At 40.2% G+C, this 26698-nt stretch overlaps 1 protein-coding gene across 1 annotated transcript in view; it reads right to left on the reverse strand.

The window, feature by feature from the left end:
- The window catches only part of gucy1a2 (guanylate cyclase 1, soluble, alpha 2), a 68940-nt gene that overhangs the window by 20172 nt on the left and 22070 nt on the right, over positions 1–26698 (reverse strand). Inside the window, 1 exon segment of the mRNA XM_042334399.1 lies at positions 24761–25485. Within this exon segment, the coding sequence (XP_042190333.1) occupies positions 24761–25485 (725 nt within the window).

The following is a 26698-nucleotide window of genomic DNA, read 5'->3' on the forward strand; positions in this document are numbered from 1 at the left end:
TTAGCCGTTTGGTGGATTAGTTTACTGGGGATAATAATCCCTTCAAAAAAAATGTTATTATTATTATTATTCTGTTGGTCACTTCAAACCACAACTGTTTGTGGGACACTGTGCACAATTGCCTGCCACGTTTCAAAATATACAGTCAGGTCACTTCAGTATATTCTTGAAGCACTTTGAGACATCTCAAAGACATGATAAGGTGCTATATCAAATGCAAAGATTATTATTATTGATTCCATCACCTAGGTCTTTCCCAATATATTTTTAATCTCCAAAGTGACTATCAAATTCTCTTTTAAATTTCGTAAAAAGCAAAATAAAAAAGGCGTCCAAAATGTAGCATTCACGAACCAGGTGACTCCACACTAATTGGAATTTTCAGTTTGTGCCTGAAATTGCCTAATTTACCAATAATCTTAAAAAAGACTAAGAATGATAGGACTGACAAAGGCCATTTTATGTTTTGATGTTTTCAGTCCAAGAAACAGTCCAAAAGCAAAAGATCAGAGATTAAAATCAGAAAAACAGAAATCACAATTTTGGTGCTCTAGTCAGGGATATTCAACTGGAAATACATTAAAGCATATTGCCAGGATGTTTTTGTAGAGACTTTGAATCATTTTGGACCCAGGAGTATTTAATCATTTCCCTAGTCACAAAATTGAACAAAAATTCATATTCCAGCAAGCCTTTTCTCATATAAACAACCTCATATGCACAAAATCATTACTTGAACAAACAATCTTTTGACACCTGCATGACATATTCAGAACAAATAAATCCAAATATTGAGTTTGCTTGCTTCAAAGGCATATCTATATAATTCCAAATAGCTATTTTTGCAGCACCAGTGTCAAGCATTTAAATTACTTTTTAAAAAGGAACAAAAAAATCGTACTTTTGATTATTTTAATCCTAACCAGATTTAATAAAAGTGCCCGATTCTTTAATCTTAGATCAAAAACTACAACAATGACATTTGAAGGAATTTCACAGCCATCAAAGCAACATTGAATGTTTCTCTCAGATCAGCTCAGACACCCTTCATCATGGAAACGTAATGTTTTACATAACATTTTACATCTGTGACTAATGTACTGCTAATTGTCATTATCATTTTAGAGTTCAGTGATATACTCTAATACCTCTGTACTGCTGCCGAAGGCTCCAGCTATCTACCCATTTACCTGTTGACCTAATACATACAATCACTTCACTTTACAGTAAATTCTGTGAAGTGCTTGGAAACATCTTGATGACGTAAACAGCTACATAAAATGTAAGGATTATTATTATCAGGACAACCAAATTCCCCTCCTGTGATTTACCCTGTAGATCAATACCATTTAGTTAATATTACCATGAGCCAACCCTACACCCAATCTAACCAGTTCCCTCTATATTTGGTAAGCCTGCTCCCTGTTATTTGTATCTCCTCCCAGTTTAATATCAGCACAAGGTGCCTCAGCTGTTAAGAGCTCATGGGACGCCTAACCAAATGAATGTGCTTAAAAATCACAGGCAGTGATCCTGAACTCTTACAGAGCATTGGTCTGGCCTCACTGGAGTACTTTTATATGTTTCATTATTGCCACTACATTACAGTAGATATTGGAAAGGGCACAACAAGGGCTGCAAAATAGCTGGAATTATGTACCTATGATCTGCGGAGAGGCTATAAAGCCTGGGAATGTCCATTACTGAAAAAGAGAAGCTTCTAGGGAAATCTGGATTAAAGTGCTGGAGATCCAAAGAGTACAGATACATTTGATACTAAGAGTATGTTTAACATTGTCACCAACTCTAAAACAACAAAAACAAGTTGCACTTATATAGCACCCACCACGCAGGGTAGCAACTCGGAGCGCTTCACAGTGGCCGAGCCTGACTCGAGCTGGGGGTGGGTGGAAGTGGCCGTAAGCACAGTCGAAAAGGAAGGTTCTCAGGCAGGTCTTGAAAAAGGGGAGAGGGGGGTCAAGGCGGAGGGATTGATGGAGAGTGGTCCACAGTTTTGGGGCATTGTGGCTGAAAGCTCCAGGCACTTTCAGCTGCTACACCCCAAAATGTGGAACGTAAGAGGTGATGACTTGAGCTCAGAAGAGGAAGATGAATGGACAGCTGAGAATCAATTTGTTTGCACAGAGTGGTCTACCCAGGGAGATGGTGGAGGCAGTTGCTCTCAGAAAATTCAAAGTGAAATTAAGTATTCGCTGAAGAAATTGATTGAGACGTATGAGAGATACTAGCGTATGATTTTATGGGGGAATTGGCCCGATGGACATCAATGGACTTTTCTAGACCTGCACATTTCTATCACGTATTAATAATATCCAGGCTCGACTATGCAAACTCCCTGCTTGTCGGCCTCCCCAACTCCTCGCTTCATAGGCTACAGATCATCCAGAATTCTGCAACCCACATCCTCTCCCGTATTAGGCTCAGCGACCCTATCACCCCCATCCTCGCCCGACTCCACTGGCTTCCCATCACACGAAGGATACAGTTCAAGATCCTGCTCCTCACCTTCAAAGCCCTCCATGGACTTGCTCCCCCCTACCTCTGCAACCTCCCAAACCCCTACCAACCTGCTCGCTCCCTCCACTCAGAGGGCTCCGGCCTACTTCATGTCCCCCACCTCACTTGCCCCGCCATTGGCAGGTGGGCCTTCTGCCACTCTGTACCCACTCTCTGGTACTTCATCCCGCCGTTCCTCCGACTTGCCCACTCCTTTGCCTCCTTCAAGACCCATCTCAAGATCCTTCTCTTCGACCATGCCTTCGAGCACCCTCCTTCCCCCCTACCCTCCACTCTCCCTGATCCCGACCCCCAGCTCGGGTCCAAAAGACTGATTGTCCTGTGCTTTGGGACGTCCTCCCAATGTGAAAGGCGCTGTACAATGTCATTTTGTTGTTGTTGTTGTTGTTCCTACCAAATTCAACATCAACAACAACTTACATTTATGAAGCTCCCCTCAGGCAGAGCAGGGTCCTAGAGTATTGATAGAGGCGAAGCACGATGCCAAGCCTGGGAGACGGGGGAGGAGACTGTAAGCACGGTCGAAGTGGAAGGTCTTCAGGCATGACCTGAAGATGGAGAAGGAGGAGGTAAGATAGAGGGATTGAGGGAGTGTCGTTCCAGATTGATGGGGGTACGGAGCTTAGTACGGATGAGTATGCAGGCGGGGAGTTTTAGATTAACTGAATTCTATAAAATAATGATAAAGAGAAAGTACAGAAGTATTAAATGCAAAAATTAGAATAGAAGAACCAAAGAACATGACTGTAAGTGAAGAAATGTAAAAATTAAAATCAAGTTAAGCAATCGTTTCCTCACACTAGAGTAACTTACATGAAAATGGGCCTATTACCTAATAAACTAAACATTGCCTGAAGGGAAGCATTTAAAATGGAATTGGATCAACTGCTGATTTAGCAAAGAGTGGATAGCTATGAAAAAGATGAATAATGGCCAGAAAAGATTCCTCAAAATCCGTCTAACTTTAGCCTATAAAATCATGACGTCTTGAAATTTAAAATCACACAGAATTGTGGAGAAGTCTTAAATTCAGTTTTAATTTGGTAGCCAGTTTTCCACAGTTCTGTGTGAAAAATTATGTGTATTTTAAGGCAAAATTGACTTTCAGGCTAAAGACCAGAGAGATTTCACAGTTTAATTGTAAAACATGATCTGGATGACTGAACAAGCTTCTTAGATTCATTGGTCTTTGGTTATTATTCATTTATCCTTCAGATTTAATATTATACTAAAACATAGTTTAATTATGCAACTCAACTGCATGATTGAGTGTGAAAGCGGCACATTAAGCAGTGGTAATCTCCCACTTTACTCTACAGAGCAGATAAATTGGCCTACCACTACCTTTAGCAAGCTTGACAGACTCCATCTCAGAAACCTACAAGAGATCACGCTGACTTTGTGGAAAGGCAGGAAAACCAACACTGACATTCTTGTCTGTGCAGGTCTGCAAGGAATTTAATCTATTTTCATCAGTCACAATTCTGGCAGCCCACGTTGCATTTTTCACCCGTGGAAATATCATATTTTATTATATTTTATTATTGTGATCCAAACCTTTCCAAACACTTTTACCAATCTTAACAGCATAAGAAAACATGGAACAAGAGAAGATCATATCAGTCCTGTGCAAACCTGCACCCTCCAAGGACCTTTTATAGTGGTCTATCAAAAAAACAATAATAAATTGATCATTTCAATCCACGACTGTTTGTGGGACGCTGCTGTGCAAAATTGGCTGGCGCATTTCGCCCACAAATATACAATCAATTCACTTTACAGTCTATTCTGTGAAGTGCTTTGAGACGTCTCAAAGACGTGAAAAGCGCTATATCAAATGCAAGGATTATTATTATTACCACTGACTCCAGCCAACTCATTTCATATCCTCAGATTTATCCAAGAATACTTCTATCCCCCAAGGATAATTCAAGCAAACTCCAAGGATCTATCTAATTTACATCCGACATTATTTATGATTGACTGGTTGCCTTGCTAAACTTGATATTTCCAGGCTACCAGCCGCCGAGGAAACATTTAGTTCCACACAGTATTCATTCATTTCTCTCTGTACTTTTCCTGAAAACCATCAATCTCATTTCTAAACCGATATCGATCCAACTATTTTCTAAAGGGATGAGTCAACACAGCAATGTACTTGCCACAATGGTTTGCTCTGCACTCGAACAGAGGCTTTTATTAAAGAAGAGAATTTCAGTAACTGATCCACTTAGGTGTTTTTTTAAATTTCCTGCAAGGATGCTGGACAAATGAAGTAATTTATTCTGCAGGTCTGTCATCCAGTCTATCTTTGTTCTATGTACTATTTCTACTCCATTAGTAACTCTATTCAGCACTCTATTCAAAACCTATATCCCATACAAGCAGTTAAGTCCTGTAGCTCAGTGGTTAGAGCACTCGCTTTGCAAGTGAGAGACCTGAGTTCAATTCCAGGCAGAGGGCGAAACTTTGGGCAAGTTTCCTTACTCCACACAGAGCCTAATAATAATCCCTCCAAAACCAATAATAAATTGGTCATTTTCAATCTACGACTGTTTGTGGGACATTGCTGTGCGCAATTGGCTGCCGCGTTCGCCCACAAATATACAGTCAATTCACTTTACAGTGTGTTCTGTGAAGCGCTTTTGGACGTCCTCCCGACGTGAAAAGCGCTATATCAGATGCAAGGATTATTATTATTATTATTACTATTTCAGGTAAGCAGCATTTGGAGTTTATTCCTTTTATCACTAAATAGCCAGCGCCCTGTTGTGCACTGGAGTGTCTATAACAAAAGACAATGACACAGACATAAAGGAGAGCGTAGAGTTAAAGACGTAATAGTCACTCCTTGTTGCTATGGGCAAGTTATTGACTAAACAATCATGTAGAAATTGGTTTTCACCTAACAGAATATATCAGTGCAATAGTACAATCAGGCATAGTGAAAATTAGGCTTAGTGTTTAGCAACAAGTAACTTATCAGTTTGTATACACATAACAAGCAGGAAATGACATCAGCAGCCGACCTGACATTCTGGAAGCCATCAAGTTTTTACAGCTTCGCTTATAAAGTGAACACTGAGTTATTGCAGCCAATTAACTGCACTATAACAAAGTTCCTTTGTATTTGTAAACCAAAACCAAACCATTCTGATGTCTAATATTGCCTTCAAGCAGTTTCTTGTCTGAAGAGATTCTTTCAGCCACTAAGCCCCAAAACTATGGAACGCTCTGCCTCTATCCTTCCGCTTTGCCCCCTCTTTGCCCACCTTCCAATGACACCTGAAAACTTTCCTCTTTAATTGTGCCTATGGTCACCACCCCTTTCTCCCCAGCTACCTACCTGCATGAGGCTGACACTGTACCAGCGAAGCTTCTACAGTGAAGATTTGAATCTCAAAGGAGGAGGAGAAGCTAATTTATGTTTAAAAAGTGAGGCTGGAAAAGCTGTTTTCAGTGTGTTAGACATTTGGCACATGGATCACAGCCTTCAATTGCCAGATGGTGTGATGCTAACGTGCCAATATCCCTGTAATTAATTAATGGTGGAAAGCTATCTACTAGCTGGAAATCCAATGCTGTGCGCCACTGATAACAATATCAGGAGAATGAGGAGGTGTCTGCCTAGCTTGTTCGATGTGATAAATATCACACAGACTGAAATTTGCTCCATTTCACAATGAAAAGTGATAGATTCCAACCTAATTCACAGTAAATTTATCAGCAGCAGGAAATGATAAGGTCAGTATATATTACATGTGGAGTTCTGTAGCTTAGTGGTTTGAGCACTTGTCTCGCAAGCAAGAGGACCTGGGTTTGCTTCCCGGGCAGGGTAAAATGTTGGGCAAGTTTCCTTACTCCACACGCCTCTGTTCACCTAGCAGTAAGTGGGAACCCAGTTATTAGTCGATTGGCGGATCGCTTTTCCAGGGGTAATAAACCCTTCAAAAAAAATAATAATAGTTTGATCACTTAATCCACAACTGTTTGTGCACAACTGTCTGCCCCATTTTGCCCACAAATTATACAGTCAATTCACTTTATAGTATATTCTGTGAAGCTTTTTGAGATGTCTCAACGACGTGATAAGATGCTATATCAAATGCAAGGATTTTTCTTATTAACATATGATGATCAAAATCTAATAATCATTCCTTTGCTCCCGTTGAATGCTTTTTGCTGTTCAGGGTTTAGGGTTATATGATGGGTCGACCCACACAACTGTAATTTTTAGAGGACAAAACACCATTTTGAATAGAGACAGATGCTCCCTTATGTAAATGTCAGGGTCTACACACCCAATCATCCCTATACGCAAACCTGCATTATAATGAAGCATGTTATAATGGGGCTCTGCTATAATTTGCTCAGAGTGGAAGCCAAATTTGCTCAGAGAGGAATCCAATTTTGCCCACAAAGCATACATACAGTTAATTAATTTGACAGTATATTCTGTGAAGCGCTTTGAGATGTCGAGAAGACATGATACGACACTATATCAAATGCAAGGATTATTATTATTAATTCAAAAGCATTTAGAATATTAGTGTGGTGAGCTTTCATTAAATTATTCATATCGTAACAGATGGTCAGGGTGAACTGCAAGTCCCTATTGAAAACTAATTTGTATCTGAGGCTATTATATGCAGACAGGGGGGGGGGTTTCTGCATGTTTAAGTTCCATTCCAACCAATGACCCTATATTCATCTATAATTGATTCCTCCTGCCCTATTATTCAGTGTAATAAGGTAGCCTGCTTATGTGACTGAAAATAAATGCTATATGGATGGCATTCTCCCAAACAACAGCGGATGAGAACAATTAATGGAAAATAATTTGCATGTGCCTGCATAAAACTAGGTGACATGCAGGAATCTTCAGAAAATATAGAACTTAACATACTTTAAATCAATTATGTATACAATAATAGCTCTCTGGCAATGAGTTGAAGCACTGTGATACTTTATATGGCAAAGGTTCATATAACGCTATAAACTGCAAGAGAAAAGCTTATATGGCCTACAATCAGCATTACAATCAGGCTGCAGCCTTAAATATTCACAAAATTCCTGTCATTGCACAGAACAGATATTGTTTTTTAAAGTGTTAGATACTGACAGCCTCAAGGTTATGACGTTCTACAATGCACGCAGAATAGAGTTTCTTTCTTCTTTATCTTCTATCTTTGTCTAACAGAGAATATTACATTAGCATGTTACTGGTGAAAGAACATAGTTTTGTAAAGTCAAGACCAGGATCATTATTCACTTAAAAAACTGGGTGGGCATAAATGATCTGGACTTGGGTATAGCAAGCACCATTTCCAAGTTTGCGGACGACACAAAGTTAGGTAGGGTGGTAAACAGTGAGAAGGATAGGAGCCAACTGCAGGAAGACATAGACAGAATGGTAAAATGGGCAGACACATGGCAGATGAGTTTCAATGTAGAGAAATGTGAAGTAATGCATTTTGGAAGAATGAGGGGAGGCAATATAGGCTGGTAATACAATCTTAAGGGGGGTAAAAGAACAGAGAGACCTAGGGGTGCAGATAAATGAATCCTTGAAGGTGGCAGTACAGGTAGACAAAGCTGTAAAAAGGGCAATGGGATTCTAGGTTTTATAAATAGGGGCATAGAGTACAAGAGTCAGGAGGTTATGATTAACCTATATAAAACACTGGTTAGGCCTCAGTTAGAATACTGCGCCCAGTTCTGGGCACCACACTATAGGAAGGATGTTAAGGCATTGGAAAGGGTGAAGAGGAGATTTACAAGAATGGTACCAGGAGTGAGGGACCTTGATTATGAGGAAAGGCTAGAGAGGTTAGGATTATTCTCATTGGAGCAGAGAAGGTTACGAGGAGACCTGATAGAGGTCTTCAAAATCATGAGGGGATTTGATAGGTTAGAAAGGGAAAAACTGTTTCCACTGGTGGGTGTGTCGGTGACTCGAGGTCACAGATTCAAAATAGTATCTAAAAGAAGCAGAGAGGAGGTGAGAAGAAAATTTTTCACGCAGCGAGTTGTTCGAATCTGGAATGCATTGCCTGAAAGGGTGGTCGAGGCCGATTCGATAACTACTTTTAAAAACGCGGTGGATGGGTATTTGAGGAGGATGCGTTTGCTGGGTTATGGGGAAAGGGCTGGGGAGTGGGATTAACATTAATTGCTCTATTCAAAGAGCCGGCACAAACTCGATGGGCCGAATGGCCTCTTTTTGTGCTGTACAATTCTATGATTGACATAAGAATGATTGCTAAGCTTTGCTTTATAGACTGATGAAATCTTGTTAAATTGTCTAGTATGGTAAAGTAATCATTTTGCCTGTAATGGAAAGTCACTGAATGTTTGTATTGCTGTACTTTTAAGTGAGGTATCGCTGATGATTGCACTCATATAACTTTGCTAGGAATAAATTGTGACTCGGCCTTTCTTTATCTCATGTCCATGCCCTACTTGATACAGTAATGAAGAAGAAGAAGAAATGTGCAAAACGCTTCCTTATCTAATGTTCTTACTTTTACTGCTGTGGTCATGTAAAGAGGGAATGTTTTAATGAGATGATCTTTGTCAGGTGAAAAGAGAAAGTGAGAAAGAGTGTATCTGTCAGATAAACCAGATGACATTGAAGCTTGTGTTGAAGGAAAGGCTAAGTGAACACGTTAGATAGCTATTTGTGTAGCTGCTGCTTTTCAGAACAGTCCCAGGATAAAGACAAAGATAGAAGATAAAGAAGAACGAAACTCTATGCGCTTTAGCTACTGTATTCTGTTCTCCAGATTGGTAACTGCGCTATTCTGCACAATTAATACCATGATAAAGATTTGTGGACAAATACATTTTGTCTCTGTAAACTTGACTATTTTGGTTTCCAAACCCACTGACTATCAAGTCAACATATTGCAAGTTACAAGTAATACAACAACAACAACAACAAAATAACATTTATATAGCGCTTTTCACATCGGGAAGATGTCCCAAGGCGCTGGACAGACAGAGTTACGGACCTGAGCTGAGGGTCGGGGAGGGGAGGGGGAAGGACAGGGGGGAAAGAAGGGAGATCGAAAGCACGATTAATACTCCATTACCAAGGATTTTAGGGATTTTCTCCTGGTGTCCCAGCCAACATTGCCCCAGATAAAATTGATCATTTACCTATGGCTGTTTGCAGGATATTGTTGTTCGTGAATTGACTGCCACACTTGTCTGCAAAATGCACAATCGCATACTTCACTGTGAATCCTGTGAGGTACATTGTGATATCCCGCTGATGTGAAAGACGCTGCATCAAATGCAAGGATTATTCTTTATTATTTACTACTATGAACATCTAATATGCAAGACAGTGATGTTTTTCAACAGACCTATTCAGAACCCTCCTATATATTAAAGAGTAACATTTGTGGAAAAAACAGATAGTTCCAGTGAGAGAGTTAGAAACCAACAGATAAATAGTGGGCCAATAAGTGTAAATATTTTGAGTATTCAATTAGAAACAATTATTAAATTGCTGGCTGTCAGCATGGTTCAGTTGTTTACATTTTTGCATCGAACCCTCGATTGTCAAGCGTCTTGGGACATCCTCCTGATGCGAAAAGTGCTGTTTAAATGAAATTTGTTGTTGTTGTTGTTGTTGTTGTTGAACCATCCCCCACCCCAACCTTCTGATTCAGATGCAAGAGTGCAACCAACTAGGCCAGGCTGACATTCAGTGAGCAATGAATTTACATATCAAAGTATGGCAATTTACGAAGATCAAAATGTTCCTGGGAATAGCTGCACTTTGCACCTGCCTGGCAGGATGCTGATAACAGGGTATAAATTCTAAGTGTTTTCAGAATGCCTGTGACAATTCTTTAATGTACAAATATTATTCAAAGAAGCACAAGATACCGTGTCTGATAACACTCCACAGAGCTTATCATCTAATATCCAACTGAGTCACCAGGTTCCTTACACTATGCACAGATGTAAAGCATGTTATTTTTAAAATAAACTACAAACTTTATTGCTGTTTGGAGATAATAAAAGGGAGAGCGGTGCACACAATTCCAGCTTATCCTGTTTTTTGACTCAGACCTTTTTTTAATAGTGTGCAAAAAGCTACAGTATCATTAAAAATCCTACACCAGCCCAGGAAATGTATGTTGCACTACAACAATTTGCAGTTAAACCTTTCATACAGGATAAGATCTCAAAGTGTATCACAATAAACACTTCCCTTTCAAAAGACAATCGGATAGTTATTTGAAAAGGAAAAAATTGCAGGGCTATGGGATAAGAGCAGGTGAGTGGGACGAGATGGTTTGCTATTTGAAAGAACTGCCACAGGCAGGATGGTCTGAATGGCTTTCTGCTACGCTGTAAGATTCTTTGATTCTATGAATGACTGTGGAAGCCCAAGCAAAGTAGGAAGTAGAGTAATAACAGGGAAACTGCCTGTCTAAGAAGTAGGTTGTGTAGAAGGGGTTTTGAAAACAAGGAGGGTGTTAGCAAAGTGGAGAGATTTTGAGAGTAGGATTTAGAAAATGGGGAATAGCATTAGTATTTGAGGGATACAGGCAATCAATATTTCAGAAGCAAAGTTAACATTTTCTTTAAACTTTGACTGCTTGATTGCTGAATAATTTCTAATCGTTTTATTGCTTAAGTTTATACCGCCTGAAGCAACAACAACAACAACTTGGATTTATACAGCGCCCTCCACGCCGGACAGCGTCTCAGAGCGCTTCACAGCAACGGATCCCGGGACCGAGCCAGGGGGAGGGGGAGGAAGGTGACCAAAGGTGCAGTCGAAAAGAAAAGTCTTCAGCCGGGACCTGAAAATAGGAAGGGAGGGAGTGAGGCGAGGGAGTGAGACGAAGGGAGTTCCAGACCCTCGGGGCATAGTGGCTGAAGGCACGGCCACCGAAACTGGAGCGGAGGACTCGGAGGACGAGGAGGAGGCCAGACCCGTAGGAGCGAAGGCAACGGGTACTGTTTTGAGGAGAGAGGAGGTCAGAGAGGTAGGGGGGTGCAGAGGAGTGGAGGGACTTGAATACAAAGGTGAGGATATTGAAATCGATCCTCTCTGGAACAGACAGCCAGGGCAGTTTGGCAAGGACTGGGGTGATCAGGGAGCGGAGTTTGGTGCGGGTGAGAATGCGGGCGGCAGAGTTTTGAATGATTTGGATTTTATGGATGGTAGTGGATGGGAGACCGGCGAGGAGGGCGCTGGAGTAGTCCAGCCGAGAGGTGACAAAGGCATTGACCAGGGTTTCAGCAGCTTTTGGAGTGAGGTATTGGCGGAGACAGGCGATGTGTCGGAGGTGGAAGAAAGCAAAGTGGGTCTGGAATAGTATAGTGTTACGGAGTGTGTTAGAAATCCAGTTTATACACATTGCACATCATATCAAAACGAAGCCATATAAAACACCCATGTTCTGCAATTTTTTTACAGCTGTACATGCACATTAGTGTTGTGTGTCCAGCCAGACTGGGAGACGTATAAAAAGCAACAAAGAGATACAAAGAATAAAATAAGAGGTGCCAAAAGGGAATATGTTCCCAAGGGAATACTCGCATTTATTTAGCACCCTTCACATGGGGTAGCATTTCGGAGTGCTTGTTATTTTTTACATTAATCCTATAAAGCGTTTTGAGACGTCCTCCTGATATGAAAGGCGCTACACCAAATCCAAAGATTGTAATTATTTAAAATAGCCATCCAGGAGTAAAAAAAGTTGACTTACAACAACAACAAGTTGCATTTATGTATCACCCCTCATGGAGGGTAGTGTCCCAGAGTCGCTTATTAAACCATGTGCAAAAATAAAGACTTCCAGTGATGTTATTGCATCAATAGATATTTTTTTACTAATTATATGAAGTCACTTTGTGATGGGTTGACAAGAGCAGATAATCCTTTATCCTTCTACATTTGATATAGCGCCTCATCACCTCACCAAAATGTCACAAAACACTTCACAGGATTTTTCTGTGAAGCATAATAACTGTAGGTAAGTGCAGCAGCCAATTTGAACAGAGCAGTATCCCACCTACAGCTGCAAAGCGAATGATCAATTTTATATGGAAGATTGTTGGCCAGAACACGAGAGGGAACTCCTTCCTCTTGCCGTGTCGTGGGAACTTTAACTTCCACCTGAACAGGCAGATGAGACCTCAGTCTAATGTCTTATTTGAAGATAATAAACAGATAATAAAACAATAAGCTATAGGAGAAAAGGAGTAGATTGCAAAAATACCAATTCTATATTTTCAAAATCCATTGTGTTATCAGGATATTATTTAATTTAATTAATTTGTGTTGACCAAAACAACACCTTGCACCTTGCAGACTGACTCCAGCTCTGCTATAAGCAATAACGTGGAGTCCTGTAGCTCAGTGGTTAGAGCACTCGCTTTGCAAGCGAGAGACCTGAGTTCAATTCCAGGCAGGGAGAAACCTTGGGCAAGTTTCCTTACTCCACACGCCTAATAATAATCCCTCCAAAAAACCAAAAACAATAATAAATTGGTCATTTTCAATCCACGACTGTTTGTGGGACATTGCTGTGCGCAATTGGCTGCCGCGTTCGCCCACAAATATACAGTCAATTCACTTTACAGTGTGTTCTGTGAAGCGCTTTGGGACGTCCTCCCGACGTGAAAAGCGCTATATCAAATGCAAGGATTATTATTATTATTATTATAACAATGCTAACCATTTCTCTACATTGTTTGAATTTCATTGGCTCACAGAAACCCATTTAGTTATCATTGGGGAAGTCAACAGCAGCCTCCAGCTTTTCTTAATAAATTTCCTTTCATTTTATCTACAATAATAAAAGGAACGGCCATTGTGTGTTACTCTGGCTCAGTAGTAGGGCTCTCGCCTCTGAGTCTGAAGGTTGTGGGTTCTAATCCGACATTGGGACTTGGAATCAAATAGTCTAAGCTGTCAATCCAGTGCAGTGCTGGGCGTATGTTTCATTATTGGATGTACTGTCCTTCAGATGAGATGTTAAAACTGAGGTCCCGTCTGCCTGTTCAGGTGGATGTTAAAGATCCCATGTCACTATTTGAAAAGAGAAGGGAGTTTCTCCCGGTGTCCTGGTCAACAATCCCCCAAATAAAATTGACTCCATGTGGCACATTGCTGTGTGTAACTGCCTGCCACATTTCGCCCACAAAATATAAAGTCAAGCCACTTTACAGTGTATCCTGTGAGATGGTGATAAGGTATGAGATCAAATGCAAGAATTATTGTTACTATTCATTCAATCAATGCTTACAATTGTGATCCAGCCTAACTGTGATTTCATAAATTGTCTTTCAACACAATTTCATATCTGAAACACGAAAATTAAAGGAAAGTATAAAATATTACCATCAACACTAAGAGATACTAGATACGACTGTTTTTTCCCCCAATACGTTATTAAAATTGAAAGTTACAAAACAAATATTGAAAGAAAATAAAGATACTGAAAGTTAAAACACGATTAAATTCAGTTAATGCAAGGTAGAATAAAATAAATATGGTTGTTTCACATTGTTGTTTCACAGTTGATTCCATTTTAGAGAACGCAGGAGAATCTCATTCATAGAGCCTGATATACCATTCTATTAGATCATAGCTGATCTGTACCTCAATTCAACTCCAAATCAAGGGCGGTCTTCTGCATCCAACAGCTCAGAAACCACGCTCTAAGTAAAGGGCAAAAACATTCTGATTTCTGGGTTGTCAGGTCACCACTGACATCCTTTACTGTGTATTGATTCCCTTTGGTTAGCACAAGTACACAGCCACAACAACAACCACAACTTGCAGGGTAGCATCCCAGAGCACTATAAGGAAGGCAGCACTATACCTAAGAATTACAATGTGGTTTCCCATTGTATTTGAGTGGCATCAATTTGTTCTAAATCCATTTCTTCAAAACACATTGAAGACACATTCTCCAAAACATATTAAACGCTGGAGACACCACAGGATTACAAGGCAGCTAAAGCAATTTTATGCTTTTAAAAAAAGGTCGGAATCATTATTCTGGGAATTAAAGGCTGGTTATCTTGACATTTACAGAAGAAAAAATATTGGAGTCCTTTAAGAACCTCTGTCGAGAATAAAAACAAAAAAATTAATCCAATATGGGTCCATGAATGTAAGGTCACACTGTACATATTTTTTGAGATTTTAGACAAACCAAGAGAATTGATGGATGTTATATATCTTGACTGTCAAAAAATATTTGATAAGGTCTCTCATGGGAGCAAAACCCATGTGATCCAAGAGCAAATTTATAAATTGTAAATTATCCATTGGCTAGACACAGTTTAGCAGGAAACAGACATATTGCTTGAAGCAAACATACCAAGCTGAGAATTCCAGATATCAATCCTGCTATTCCTTATATTTGCTAACTACCTGAATCGAGATAGAACCAGTAGAATGTCTAAGTTTGCGTTGCAACACTTACAACTAACATCTGATCACATGTAAAGAAATCTGTACCTGCTGAAATCACAAATAATAATAATCCTTACATTTGATATAGTGCCTTAATATGTGATCAAGCATCTCAAAGTACTTCAAAGATTTTACTGTGAAGTGCAGTGACTATGTATTTGTCACCCCTGACAAATTTGCACGCAGAATTGTCTCACAGATAGCCATGAAGTGAATGACCAATTATTATCTGGGGGGATTTGGGGGCAGAATACTGGGAAAAACTGTTACCCTTCTCTTTTTGAGTAATGCTTCGGGTTCCTTAACATCTACCTGAACAGGCATATGGAGCCTCAGTTTAACGTCTGTCTGACAATGCAGCCAAACCCCAGCACTGAACTGAAGTGTTGGGTCAAATTAAGACACACATCTGTTACTGGTGGGATTGATACGCAGCAGTCTTAAATTGCAAGTTTCATTATTGTTCATTATTACTTACTGGTCAGTTGGCAGCGATCTCACCACTGAATCAGACAGCTGGGGGTTCAAGCCCCAGATCAGACTTTGAGCTGATATGCAGTGATGGGAGAGCACTGCAGGGTCAGGGGTGCCATCCTTAGGATGAAACATTAAACCGAGGCCACATCTGTTTGTTCAGATAGACATTAAAATGTCATGGTTCTAATTGAATAAAGAGGGAGATTCTCTCAGTGTCCTGAGAGAATCTCAGGACAATCCCCCCAGATAAAATTGGTCACTCACTTTCTTGCTGTTTGTAGGACATTGCTCTGTGCAAATTGGTTGGCTTAATTCATTAAGATTGTATGGAATTTTGGAAAATTCTAACCATTGAAAGCTGATTTTTTTCCACAGACCCCTGAAAACCGGCTTCCAAATTAAAGATTGTATTTATGAATTATCAAAAACTTTGGTACAGGTTTAAGAACCTAAGAAACTTTCCATCAGGAAACCAGGATGCAGTCTGCCATTGCTGGCTTTGCAGCTACTGTAATTCATATAGATACAGCTACAGCTGACTACAAGTGCCCAACAAGTTAAAAGATTCTGAAAGTGGCAGCTATGACAGATGAGGAGTTATGCTGTTGCATTATCTGTTCACCTGCCACTTATCACCAAGATAATTTGTCTCTACAGTATTGTTCCTGGAACCCAATGTCTCCCTTTTAAAGATCCCATTTGATTCTGCCTGTACAGCCTTCTGGGCAATAAACTCTGTAACCCTCTAAAGAGTTAGTGGCCAACCCATGGCACACGGGCCGAAAGTGGCTCACAAGGCCATCAAGAAGAGGCCCACCAAACATTCACACTAGTCTAAAATATTCATTCAAGAAAATGTATTTTCTTGGTTGAACAAAAAGGTTGACCACCACTGCTCTAGGGTGAGGGTTTTCCCTAGTCCAAGAGGTCTTCTAGGAAATAATATCTCAGGATACAGTATATAGTTTGGGAAACGACATGTCATGAGCCAGGATGGTGGACAGCAAACTGGATAGACCCGAGTCTTCATTCGCCTAGCAAATTCTTATGTTCTTATTAGCTGTATCTCTTGAGCAATCACAGTGCCCTGGTCAGCTGGTCAGCTCTCCCAGTTCTTTGCTGCATGCGGTTTGTTTTAGTGGGAAGACCAAAGAAGAGTTAATAAACAGGATTATCTTCATCAAAACTTTTTGTCTGGTGATGACTCAGTGCTTTCCACATGATGTTATTAATGTTTTGCAATTTCTTGGAATTGATTCTACAATTACTAAAAGCATTTGTCAAAACAACTTGCTAAGCCAATCTGTGCAATTACCAAATGAACCAGTAAAATATAAGTATGACACAATAAATAAGTTGATCAACTACACTCAGCTGCATGTCACACTACATTCAGGGAACTAGTTGGATTAGTGTTGTCAGAAGTTTAAGAGTGTTTATCCACTCATCACACATCATATCTAAACTGTATGAGGCAGCAGTCAACAAAGCGAACAAATTGTTGCCTTTTTTGCCTTGTCTTTTGAGTTCATATCCCCAGAATACATGCTTCAGCTGTATAGTGCACTGTTCTGGTTGCACTTGGGAGTACTACGTACAGTACTGGTCGCTGCGATATAAGGCTCTCAAGATAATGAGCAATCAGGAGGATTTTAACCAGTAGAGGATTGAATGAGAAGGAGGGAGGAGTTAAAGACAACAGCGATAGAAAGTTAGGGTCAAAGAGAGAAACGAATCAAACGACAACAGCAACTTGCATTTATACAGCGCTCCTCACACAGGGTCGTATCCTTGACAGTGACGGAACACGATGGCGAGCCTGGGGAGGGAGGAGGAGACCATAGGCACGGTCAAAGAGGAAGGTCTTCAGGCATGACGTGTAGATAGGGAAGGAAGGGGCAAGATGGAGGGATAGAGGAAGATTGTTCCAGGGTTTCGGAGCGTGGTGGCTGAAAGCACGGAGGGCACGAGGGACAGGCAGGAAGCTGGAGCCAGTTGAGCAGAGGCAGCATCTAGTGGGTTGGGGAATCAGCAGGTCGGAAAGATAGGAAGGTGGTGGGGCATGACGAGATTTGAACACAAGGCTTCAAGGTTGGACAATCAGTGGGAAACTTGCCAGACAGAATACGCGGTTTTAGCTGGTTAAACTCCTCTTGCCAACCTGCACCTAATACTTCTCCAAATTAGATAAGCAGGAAGAAAATGTGCATTCCATTCCAGACGCTGGGAAATTTGCATGTGAAGGTGACATGCACATCAGTCTCAGTCTGGTTTGGAGACTCCTAAGCCTCCTAAGTAAGTGATGTGTGTCAGAAACCCACCCAGATGACCAATACAAAAGAGAGAACGGAGATCAGAGAAAGGAAGCTAGAAAGGGAGAGAAAGCAGCAAGAAAAGGAGAAAGCAGAGAATGAGAGAGAGAGAAAAGAAGATAGAAAAGAGGTAGCAGATGTGGTATATTAGTATAACTTTGATGAAAGAAGTTGACGATTAGAACTGTGGCCAATTATAGTTTGTTTGATGATCCATTACTGTTTCCACATCTACAATTGAGCCAGTCCCAATTAGTGCAGTTAATAGTCTTTCTACTGTATTTAAACTACTTAATGGGATAGAGAAAGTAAACTGGAACAGAGCTTTCATATTTTAAAAAACTACAGCATAATCTTGTAAAATTCATTAACAATTTTGCAGGAAATTGCAATGCTTGAATTAGAATTATGCTTATTACTGGGGCTTCTATATCATGGGAGTGGATGAGAACTGAAGGTTAGAATTTTATTCTTGGATCAGACAAAGTATTCTCTGGCCAAGCAATGCTTTTCACTGTACAAGGAAAACATTTTTAAAAGGTTGCTGTCCACTGTAATGTAAGCTCTAATGGCTTCAAATGGACAGGGACCATTTCTCTTCAGCTTAAAGTCACAATACCCTAGTCACAAATTTAGAAAAAAATGTTTATAAAGGGCTCTCGAGATTTGGGCATTTTAACTGAAATGACCTGCCTCTGCTCAGTCAGGGTTGAACTTATCCTGTGACCTCCGCAGAGAGTGAATGTTTGGTGGTGTAGATCAGGGACAGGATTGGGTTCAGCTATGATATCTTCCTTCCCCTCCTCCACACATTCATCTGTACAGCACAATATACTGCAGAAGCTCACAACCTAGATTCATAGATATAATAATAATAATCCTTGCATTTGATATAGCGCCTTATCACGTCGTTGAGATGCCTCAAAGCGCTTCACAGAATATATTGTAAAGTGGATGGACTGTGTATTTTGTGGGCAAAACGCAGCACATGTCCCACAAATAGCCAAGCAGTGAGTGACCAATTTTATTTGGGGGACTGTTGGACTGAACAGGCAGATGGGACCTTGGCTTAACATCTCATCTGAAAATCATGAAACGACCAGTGGACAAGGTACCAAAGGAGCTCTCACCCCGACAGAGCCATAACCCAGTGAGTCACCACTGTCAGGTAAAGAGGAAGAAAATTAGAGACATTAAGAAATGTAAAAAATAAATGATGTGGTATATACATATTACAATCACATACCATATTCATCCCCCTCCCCCTCCTGTTTATTTATTGAATTTTAAAATATTGTCTGTACTCTCCTCATGAGAAGCACTGAAAGCTGGTAAATCTCTTATCGCAATGTGGAAGGACACACCACTTGTAAGATTAAATTCAGCCTCAACCACGACAACAAAATTACATTTGTAAAGCACCTTTCTCGTCCCAAGGCGCTGAAAAGCCTCACAAAGAAAAGGCATTTAAAAGGAATAAGCCAGCTCGCTCCAAAACACCAGCCAGTTTCTCACATGCTACCTTTTTATACTCAGGCGTAATGAAGGTGGAACCGCTGACAGATACCATCTCCTATTATAATCCCAGTTGGGACTTCATGGACCCCACCTACCCTGCTATAATGGAGCGCTAGTGTATAAATTCAGAATCTGATGGTATCCAGGTCTATTCTTATATAACTACAGCATATAATGATAACAGTACCTGAACAAACATTATAGAAGGCAGCACTCTTGGATCTTTTCATTGTACTGAAGAGAAGCGTGAGGATAAAAGCCCATGGATAAAGGGTGTGACCGAGCCCCCAGGAAGCTCTCTTTGCCCTGGAAGTGGCAACGGGGAGGTGCACAAATTGGCTGCCATGTTACACAACCAATCCACTTTACAATATATGCTGTGAGACGCTTCGAGACGTCTCAATGACGTGATAAGGCGCTATATCAAATGCAAGGATGGTTATTATTATTATAAATCACTGTAGCGGCAGTTTCTAAATGAATTTCAGTGATCGGTCAACCAGACCAATAACATTACCACTTTAGATATAAATGAATGTTGCTTTTCTTAGTACGTTTGAACTTCCTAAAATAGCTACTTTTTGCAGGAGGTTCATATTTTGTTCACCAGGTATTTTGTCAAGCCATTTTTGAATAGTGTTATTAACAGTTCCAGATGCACGGCTGATTATAGGAACTATGTTTGTTTTATACTGCCACATATGTCCACATTTAATTTGTAGATCAATACATTTCCTGATCTTCTCTAGTCCTTTCTTTCTTATGTTGTAATCACTTGGGATAGCTACATCCATAATACTACATGTACAATCTATTTGGTTCTTTATATTAATATTTGATCTCTCAGAGATTATTAATGTATCTATGTGAGTTCCAGATTATTGTGATGTTATTTTTAATGTCAGTTTTGCTGGTTGATGTTCATACCATTTGGTCTTTATCAAGATATCAAGATCTTTATATATTGTCCAGTGAATATATTTTTTTACTTTAAAAACACCAGTTTTCCACTTTGCTAAAAACAATGCTGAAAAAAGGAAGGTTTTCCTAAACCACTGGGATTCGAATTGTGGAGTCCATCAGTTGATGTGTATCTGACTGAGAAAACAGAAAAGATACTGGTCACATTTGTGGGTTCCTACTGTATAATCTTCCTGATTCTCCATTAAGAGACGTTTTGAGATATCTCAATGACATGATAAGGAGCTGTATCAAATGCAAGGATTATTAGTATAAGATAGTGGAGAATGTTTTCTATGAGCATTAAAACTTCGAGGAAAGGAACAGGTAAGCGTTGAATTGTCACAATGCATATTGAGATTTACATAGCTTTGATATGAATTTATAGCACTGAAACAGACGATTCACCCCATCTAGTCCGTGCCGGCATTCATACTCCACATGAGTCTCCACTCACTCGTTATTCCCTCCAATACCCTTACATTCCCTTCTCCCTCATGTGTACATCTAGCTTCCTCTAAAATGTATCTATAGCATCTGATTCAACCACCTTTTTGGACAGCAAGTTAACCTCCATGTGAATTAGTTCCTCCCAAATTCTTTTTAAGACCCATAGCTGCTAACTTATACTTATGTCTTTGGTTATGGACACGCTCACAAGTGGGAACAGCCTATTTATGCTAACCTTTTATACTTTTGAACATTTCTATTTGGTCTCCTCTGAGCAGTCTCTGTCTCAGCACAGCAGTCCAATTCCAGCACAGTCTAACAGCATGAATGCCTCCTCAGTATGACAACTAAGTGGTACCTGAATTAAATTATTTTAAGCAATTTTATCCCAATTCTTTATTGATGTGAATCCACAGAACAAAATTAGCCAGAATTTAGCACTAACATGAGATGTCTTGGGTGAGAACTGAAAAAGTTCATGCTGGTGTTCTTCTGAGGTTATAATGATAATAATAATCTTTGCAACTTGGCACAGTGCCTTTTCACATTGTCAAGACATCCTAAAGCACTTCACAGTGTTTTTGTAGGGACACGTGGCAGCTAATTTGCTCATGACAATGTCCCACAAATAGCCATGAAGTGATTGACCAATTTTATTTCGCGATTGTTTATCTGGACATCAGGAGAAATGCCTTTATCCTTTCGATTAGCGCCTTGGGTATTTAAGGTCCACCTAAACAGGCAGAATGGGGTCTTGGTTTACCATCTATAATAATAATAATCCTTGCATTTGATATAGCGCTTTTCACGTCGGGAGGACGTCCCAAAGCGCTTCACAGAACACACTGTAAAGTGAATTGACTGTATATTTGTGGGCGAACGCGGCAGCCAATTGCGCACAGCAATGTCCCACAAACAGTCGTAGATTGAAAATGACCAATTTATTATTGTTTTTTGTTTTTTTGGAGGGATTATTATTAGGCTCTGTGTGGAGTAAGGAAACTTGCCCAAGGTTTCGCCCTGCCTGGAATTGAACTCAGGTCTCTCGCTTGCAAAGCGAGTGCTCTAACCACTGAGCTACAGGACTCCATCTCATCCAAAGACAGCACCTGCATCAATGACTCACCCTTCAGCACTGCATCGGAGCCTAGTCTGTGAGTTCAAAGTCCTGACAAGGAGACGAGGATATACAGTACTACCAACTGAGCCAGGCTGACACAAGTTCTAATAATAATTATAAACCTTTCATTCGATATAGCACCTTATCAAGTCATTGGAACGTCTACAAGCACTTAACAGAATATACTGTAAACTGGATTGACTGTGTATTTTTGTGGCCGAAATGCTCAGTCAATTGCATACAGCAGTGTCTCACAAACAGTCGTGGATTGAGTGATGTCCAGATTCCTACTTACTGTTAGGTAAACAGAGGTGAGTGGAATAAGGAAGCGGCCAGGAACCAAGATCCTCTCGCTTGCTAGGCGAGCGCGCTAACCACTAATCTACAGGACTCCAAGGTAAAGTGGATAAATTGTGGTTAAACGTATATTGTTGGGGCAGAGCAGAATGCTCCAGCCTATGTTAGACTTTAAAGCTGACTAAGTGTCTAAATTAGCAATGTATTCCACTTCCTAGTAATTAGCTCCCTTGCCTTGCTGAGCATAGATTCCATCAAAAAGTACCAACTGAAAACAATAATAATATGTGCATTTGATATTCCCCAAAGTTTTAAATGTTCAAATGAAACAAAAAAGTAAATATTTCACTTCCCTAAGTGTTAGAACATGCTGATTACTTTTTCACAATATTTTGAAGACTGTTTTATTTTTGCAAACAATGACAATGTTATCAACAGTGATGGCTGATCCTGTAATAGGATTTAGCTCAAATTGAGAGTTGTAAGCAAAGATTGAAACAATTTTCAGAGGACTTCAGCACACATATTTGAAAATACTTCTGTTAAACTGCTTCAACTAGGATCATCTTCTGTTGTTTGAATAAGGACATGTATGTACCTTAAACAAAAGCAATTGTCAGATTTTAATTAACATTTTGTTAAATAATTGCTGTGAGGACCAGATTTACTATAAACAAATGGAGGGTGAATTCAATAATTATTTTAACAGGTTTTGCTTCCTGCTAATACTATACCTCTCATCAGGGACTCAGCACTTGGACAAGTATGAGGTAATCAAAGAGAATCAGTGTGGATTTGAGAAGGGTAGGTCATGTCTGACTAATCTAATTTAATTTTTTGAGATACTGACATGGTGGATAAGAGAGTTTCTATGGATGTCGCCTACGTGGACTTCCAGAAGGCATTTGACAAGGTTCCACACAAGAAGTTATTAGCAAAAATAAAAGAGCATGGAATCAGAGATAACCTTGCAATGTGGCTTGGTAATTGGTTGGGAGGCAGGAAACAGAGAATAGGGATAAAAATTAACATTCTCTGATTGTCGGGATGTGACAAATGTTGTTCCCCAGGGTCTGTACTGGGGCCTCAGCTTTTCACCATATATATAAATGACTTGGATGAAGGAATAGAGAGTTTTATATACAAATTTGCAGATGACACACAGTTAGGAGGCACAGTAAATTGTGTAGATGGGAGCACAAAGTTACAAAGGGTCTTAGACAGATTAAATGAGTGGGCAAAGTTGTGACAGATGGATTTAATGTGGGGAAGTGTGAGGTCATCCACTGTGGATCCAAAAATAGCAAAACAGAATATTTTCTAGATGGTGAGAAACTAAGATCTGTGGAAGAGCAAAGGGAATTGGGTGTCCGCGTACACAAATCACTAAAAGCAAGCTCACAGATACAAAAAGTTACCAAAAAGGCTAATGGGTTGTTGGCCTTTATCTCAAAGGGGCTGGAATACAAAGGAGAGGAAATGATGCATCAACTGTATAGAGCCTAGGTCAGACCCCAATTGGAGTACTGCATTCAGTTTCGGGCACCACACCTCAGGAAGGATATATTGACTCTGGAGGGGATGCAGCGCAGATTTACCAGAATGATACCAGGACTCAAAGGGTTAAATTATGAGGACAGGTTTCATCAACTTGGTCTCCATTCCCTTATAATAACAATAATAATCCTTGCACTTAATACAGCACCTTATCACGTCTTTGAGACGTCTCAAAGAGCTTCAAAGAATTTACTGTAAAGTGAATTGACTGTACATTTTGTGGGTGAAAGGCAGCGCACAGCAGTGTTCCACAAACAGTCATGGATTGAAGTGACTAAACTATTATGATTTTTTTTTGGCGAGATTATTACTCCTAGGAAAGTAACCAATAACTGGATTCCTACGTATTGTTAGGTGAACAAATGTGTGTGGAGTAAGGAAACTTGAGTTTAGAAGGTTGAGCAGGGATCTGATTGAGGTTTTTAAAATTAAAAAACAGTAGAGATAAACTATTGCCTCTTTTGGGGGAATCCAGAACAAGGGGGCATAATCTTAAAGTTACCGCTAGGCCATTTAGGAATGAAATTAAGAAGCATTTTTTCACCCAAAGGACAGTGGAGATCTGGAACTCTCTCCCCCAACAAGTTGGATCCATTCACATTTTCAGGAATGAGGTGGATAGATACTTGTTAGGTCAGGGTATCAAGGGATACAAAGAGTGACACAGCTCAAGTCCCACTCATCTCTGTTCCCAATCTCAGCCTTGTCTAGCAGGGAGGCAAGCGGAGCCTGTGATAACCAAGTGACATCAGAGTCGAGAGTCATGCCTGCATGGTTGCTGACATTTATTTATGGCTGACTGTGGGGGGAGGGGGGATTGTCAACAGCTAAAGCAAAGTCTACTCAGCAGAGAATAAAAGCTGGTGTTTGTCTACTAGCTCTTCCCCGAGCACAAGAGACTTGGACAGTCAATTACGTGCGATTGTGATTTTAGAAATTAAGGTTGCCAAGAGTTTGGATCCATGGGGTTCCATGAAATAGGGAACAGTTTTCGCTCTCCAACATCACCCTACCCACACTCCCTGATTCATCCCTCCCTTGGTAGCCCTAGTAGATATCCAGATCTTCACTTACTTTGTCATGACTTTCTAGTCCAGATGCCTCTGGCTTGGCTCGGATGACAAACGGGGTTGACAGCTTTGAGAGAATCTTTCGAAAAGTACAACTAATCTTTGGAGAGATTATCTCAAAGCAGTCGTGAAATTTCAGACCCTTGTAAGCTTCAGTCTTCAGTTGCTTCCTGAGCCCTTCTCCAAGCTGCACGATCAACATACTCGGATCGACCATAAAGTGGAACGGGAATGCTCTGCAAAAGCAGGTGATGCTTATCCTTAGGTCAGATGGAGATTGGGACAATTCCAATGGAAGTGCTTTCAAAGTATTTGCATTTTCATGCACTTTGATAATAAATGTGAGGCGATTGCAGTTGCTCTGGGTTATGCCATCTGAGCCCAACTTCTCAGTAGTATTGACCACCTGTTCCACCCCAACTTCCAGCTGATAGATCTTTCTCGCTGCAGCTTTGATCAATCCGGGCATTGCAAATCCAACAATTTTCCGCGGATAAAAATAATGGAGCATCATAGTGCCATCGGAGAGGTTATTGCATAGGAAAGAAGGTGATTCAAACCCATCTTGTTTATCGCCTGTCGTTCTTGCGTGTTCCAACAGGGCATCAAAGCCACTGAAAAAGTCCTGCAGCGTACTGCCTACTGCCCGCAAGACCCTTTCGTTCTCCTCGAAGCAGATACAGAACAGCTCCTCACCAAATTTTTCTTGCAATTCTTCAAACTTCAAACCTACATTAAGAAAACAACACTTAGTTAATGAGATGAGGGAAAGTTTAGGATTATACTGTATTTATATTTTATAATAATGGGGTGAAAAATGCATTGTGTTGTAACAGATTTGACGTGATGATTATCCCATTGAATCGGTTCGGAAATGTCACATATTTGACCTCTGGCAACACTGCCTATTATTTGGGGTTTACAAAACCCAATTGTTTCAGTCTTATTTCATAATAATAATACTTGCATTTGATATTGTATCTTAGCACATCATTGAAACGCCAAAAACCCTTCACAGGATTTATTACAAAATGACAAACATGGTAGCTAATTTGCAAGCAGCAACATCCAACAAACAGCCATGAGGTGAATGACCAATGCTATCTCGTGGACTATGGGGTAGTACACTGGGAGAGACTGTCTTCTCTTTTCAAATAGTGTCAAGGGATCTTTAGCATTCACTTGAATAGGCAGATGGTTCAACATCTTGTCCACTGGACGACACATCTAACAATGCAGCACTCCCCTTTGTACTGGAGTTTTAGCCTAGATTCAGTGAAAATTACATAAAAGAATATGCCTTTCTTTTAAACGTGTATTATTTTTATAGTTAGGTATTTCCCTGCCTGCTTGTTTTCATGAATATTTGCAAGGTCATGGGGAAAGAGCGGGGGAGTGGAATTGATTAGGTAGCTCTTCCATTTAGCTGGCTGGCACAGGCATGGTGCGCCAAATGGCCTCCTTCTGTGCTGTAATATTCTATGATTCTATCATTCAATATCTGCATTCTCTCTTGATAATGGAAAGTAAAGCATTGAACTCTTGTGATGCAAGCTCTGTATCCTATCAATGGAGTGGCTCTATCCTAGAAAGCACATTGCAGAGAAGAGAATGCCTAACTATGAACTAAAAAGTTGTTGAAATAAAGCAAACCAGATTCACTGACTAGTTGTGCCAAATGGCCCGTTTCCATGCTGTACAATCTATGTAAACAGATTGCAAAAGCATCTCGCAACCACAAGTCTAAGCATCCAGGAAGAAAATGGATACATCAAGGGATTTGGGTTAGGAAACCTCCAGCTCTGGACTAGGAAATAGTGAAAGATCCACAATATGGATGAAGTGTCTTCATGCCATTTGTGTTGAAATTGGCTTCAAGGAAAACACTGTAAATGTTCTTTTTGGGAAAGAAAGTTCAAGCACTTTGTCACAAGAAACAGAA

The sequence above is a fragment of the Callorhinchus milii genome, unplaced genomic scaffold (assembly GCF_018977255.1).
Source record: "Callorhinchus milii isolate IMCB2004 unplaced genomic scaffold, IMCB_Cmil_1.0 Scaffold4, whole genome shotgun sequence".
NCBI lineage: Eukaryota > Metazoa > Chordata > Chondrichthyes > Chimaeriformes > Callorhinchidae > Callorhinchus > Callorhinchus milii.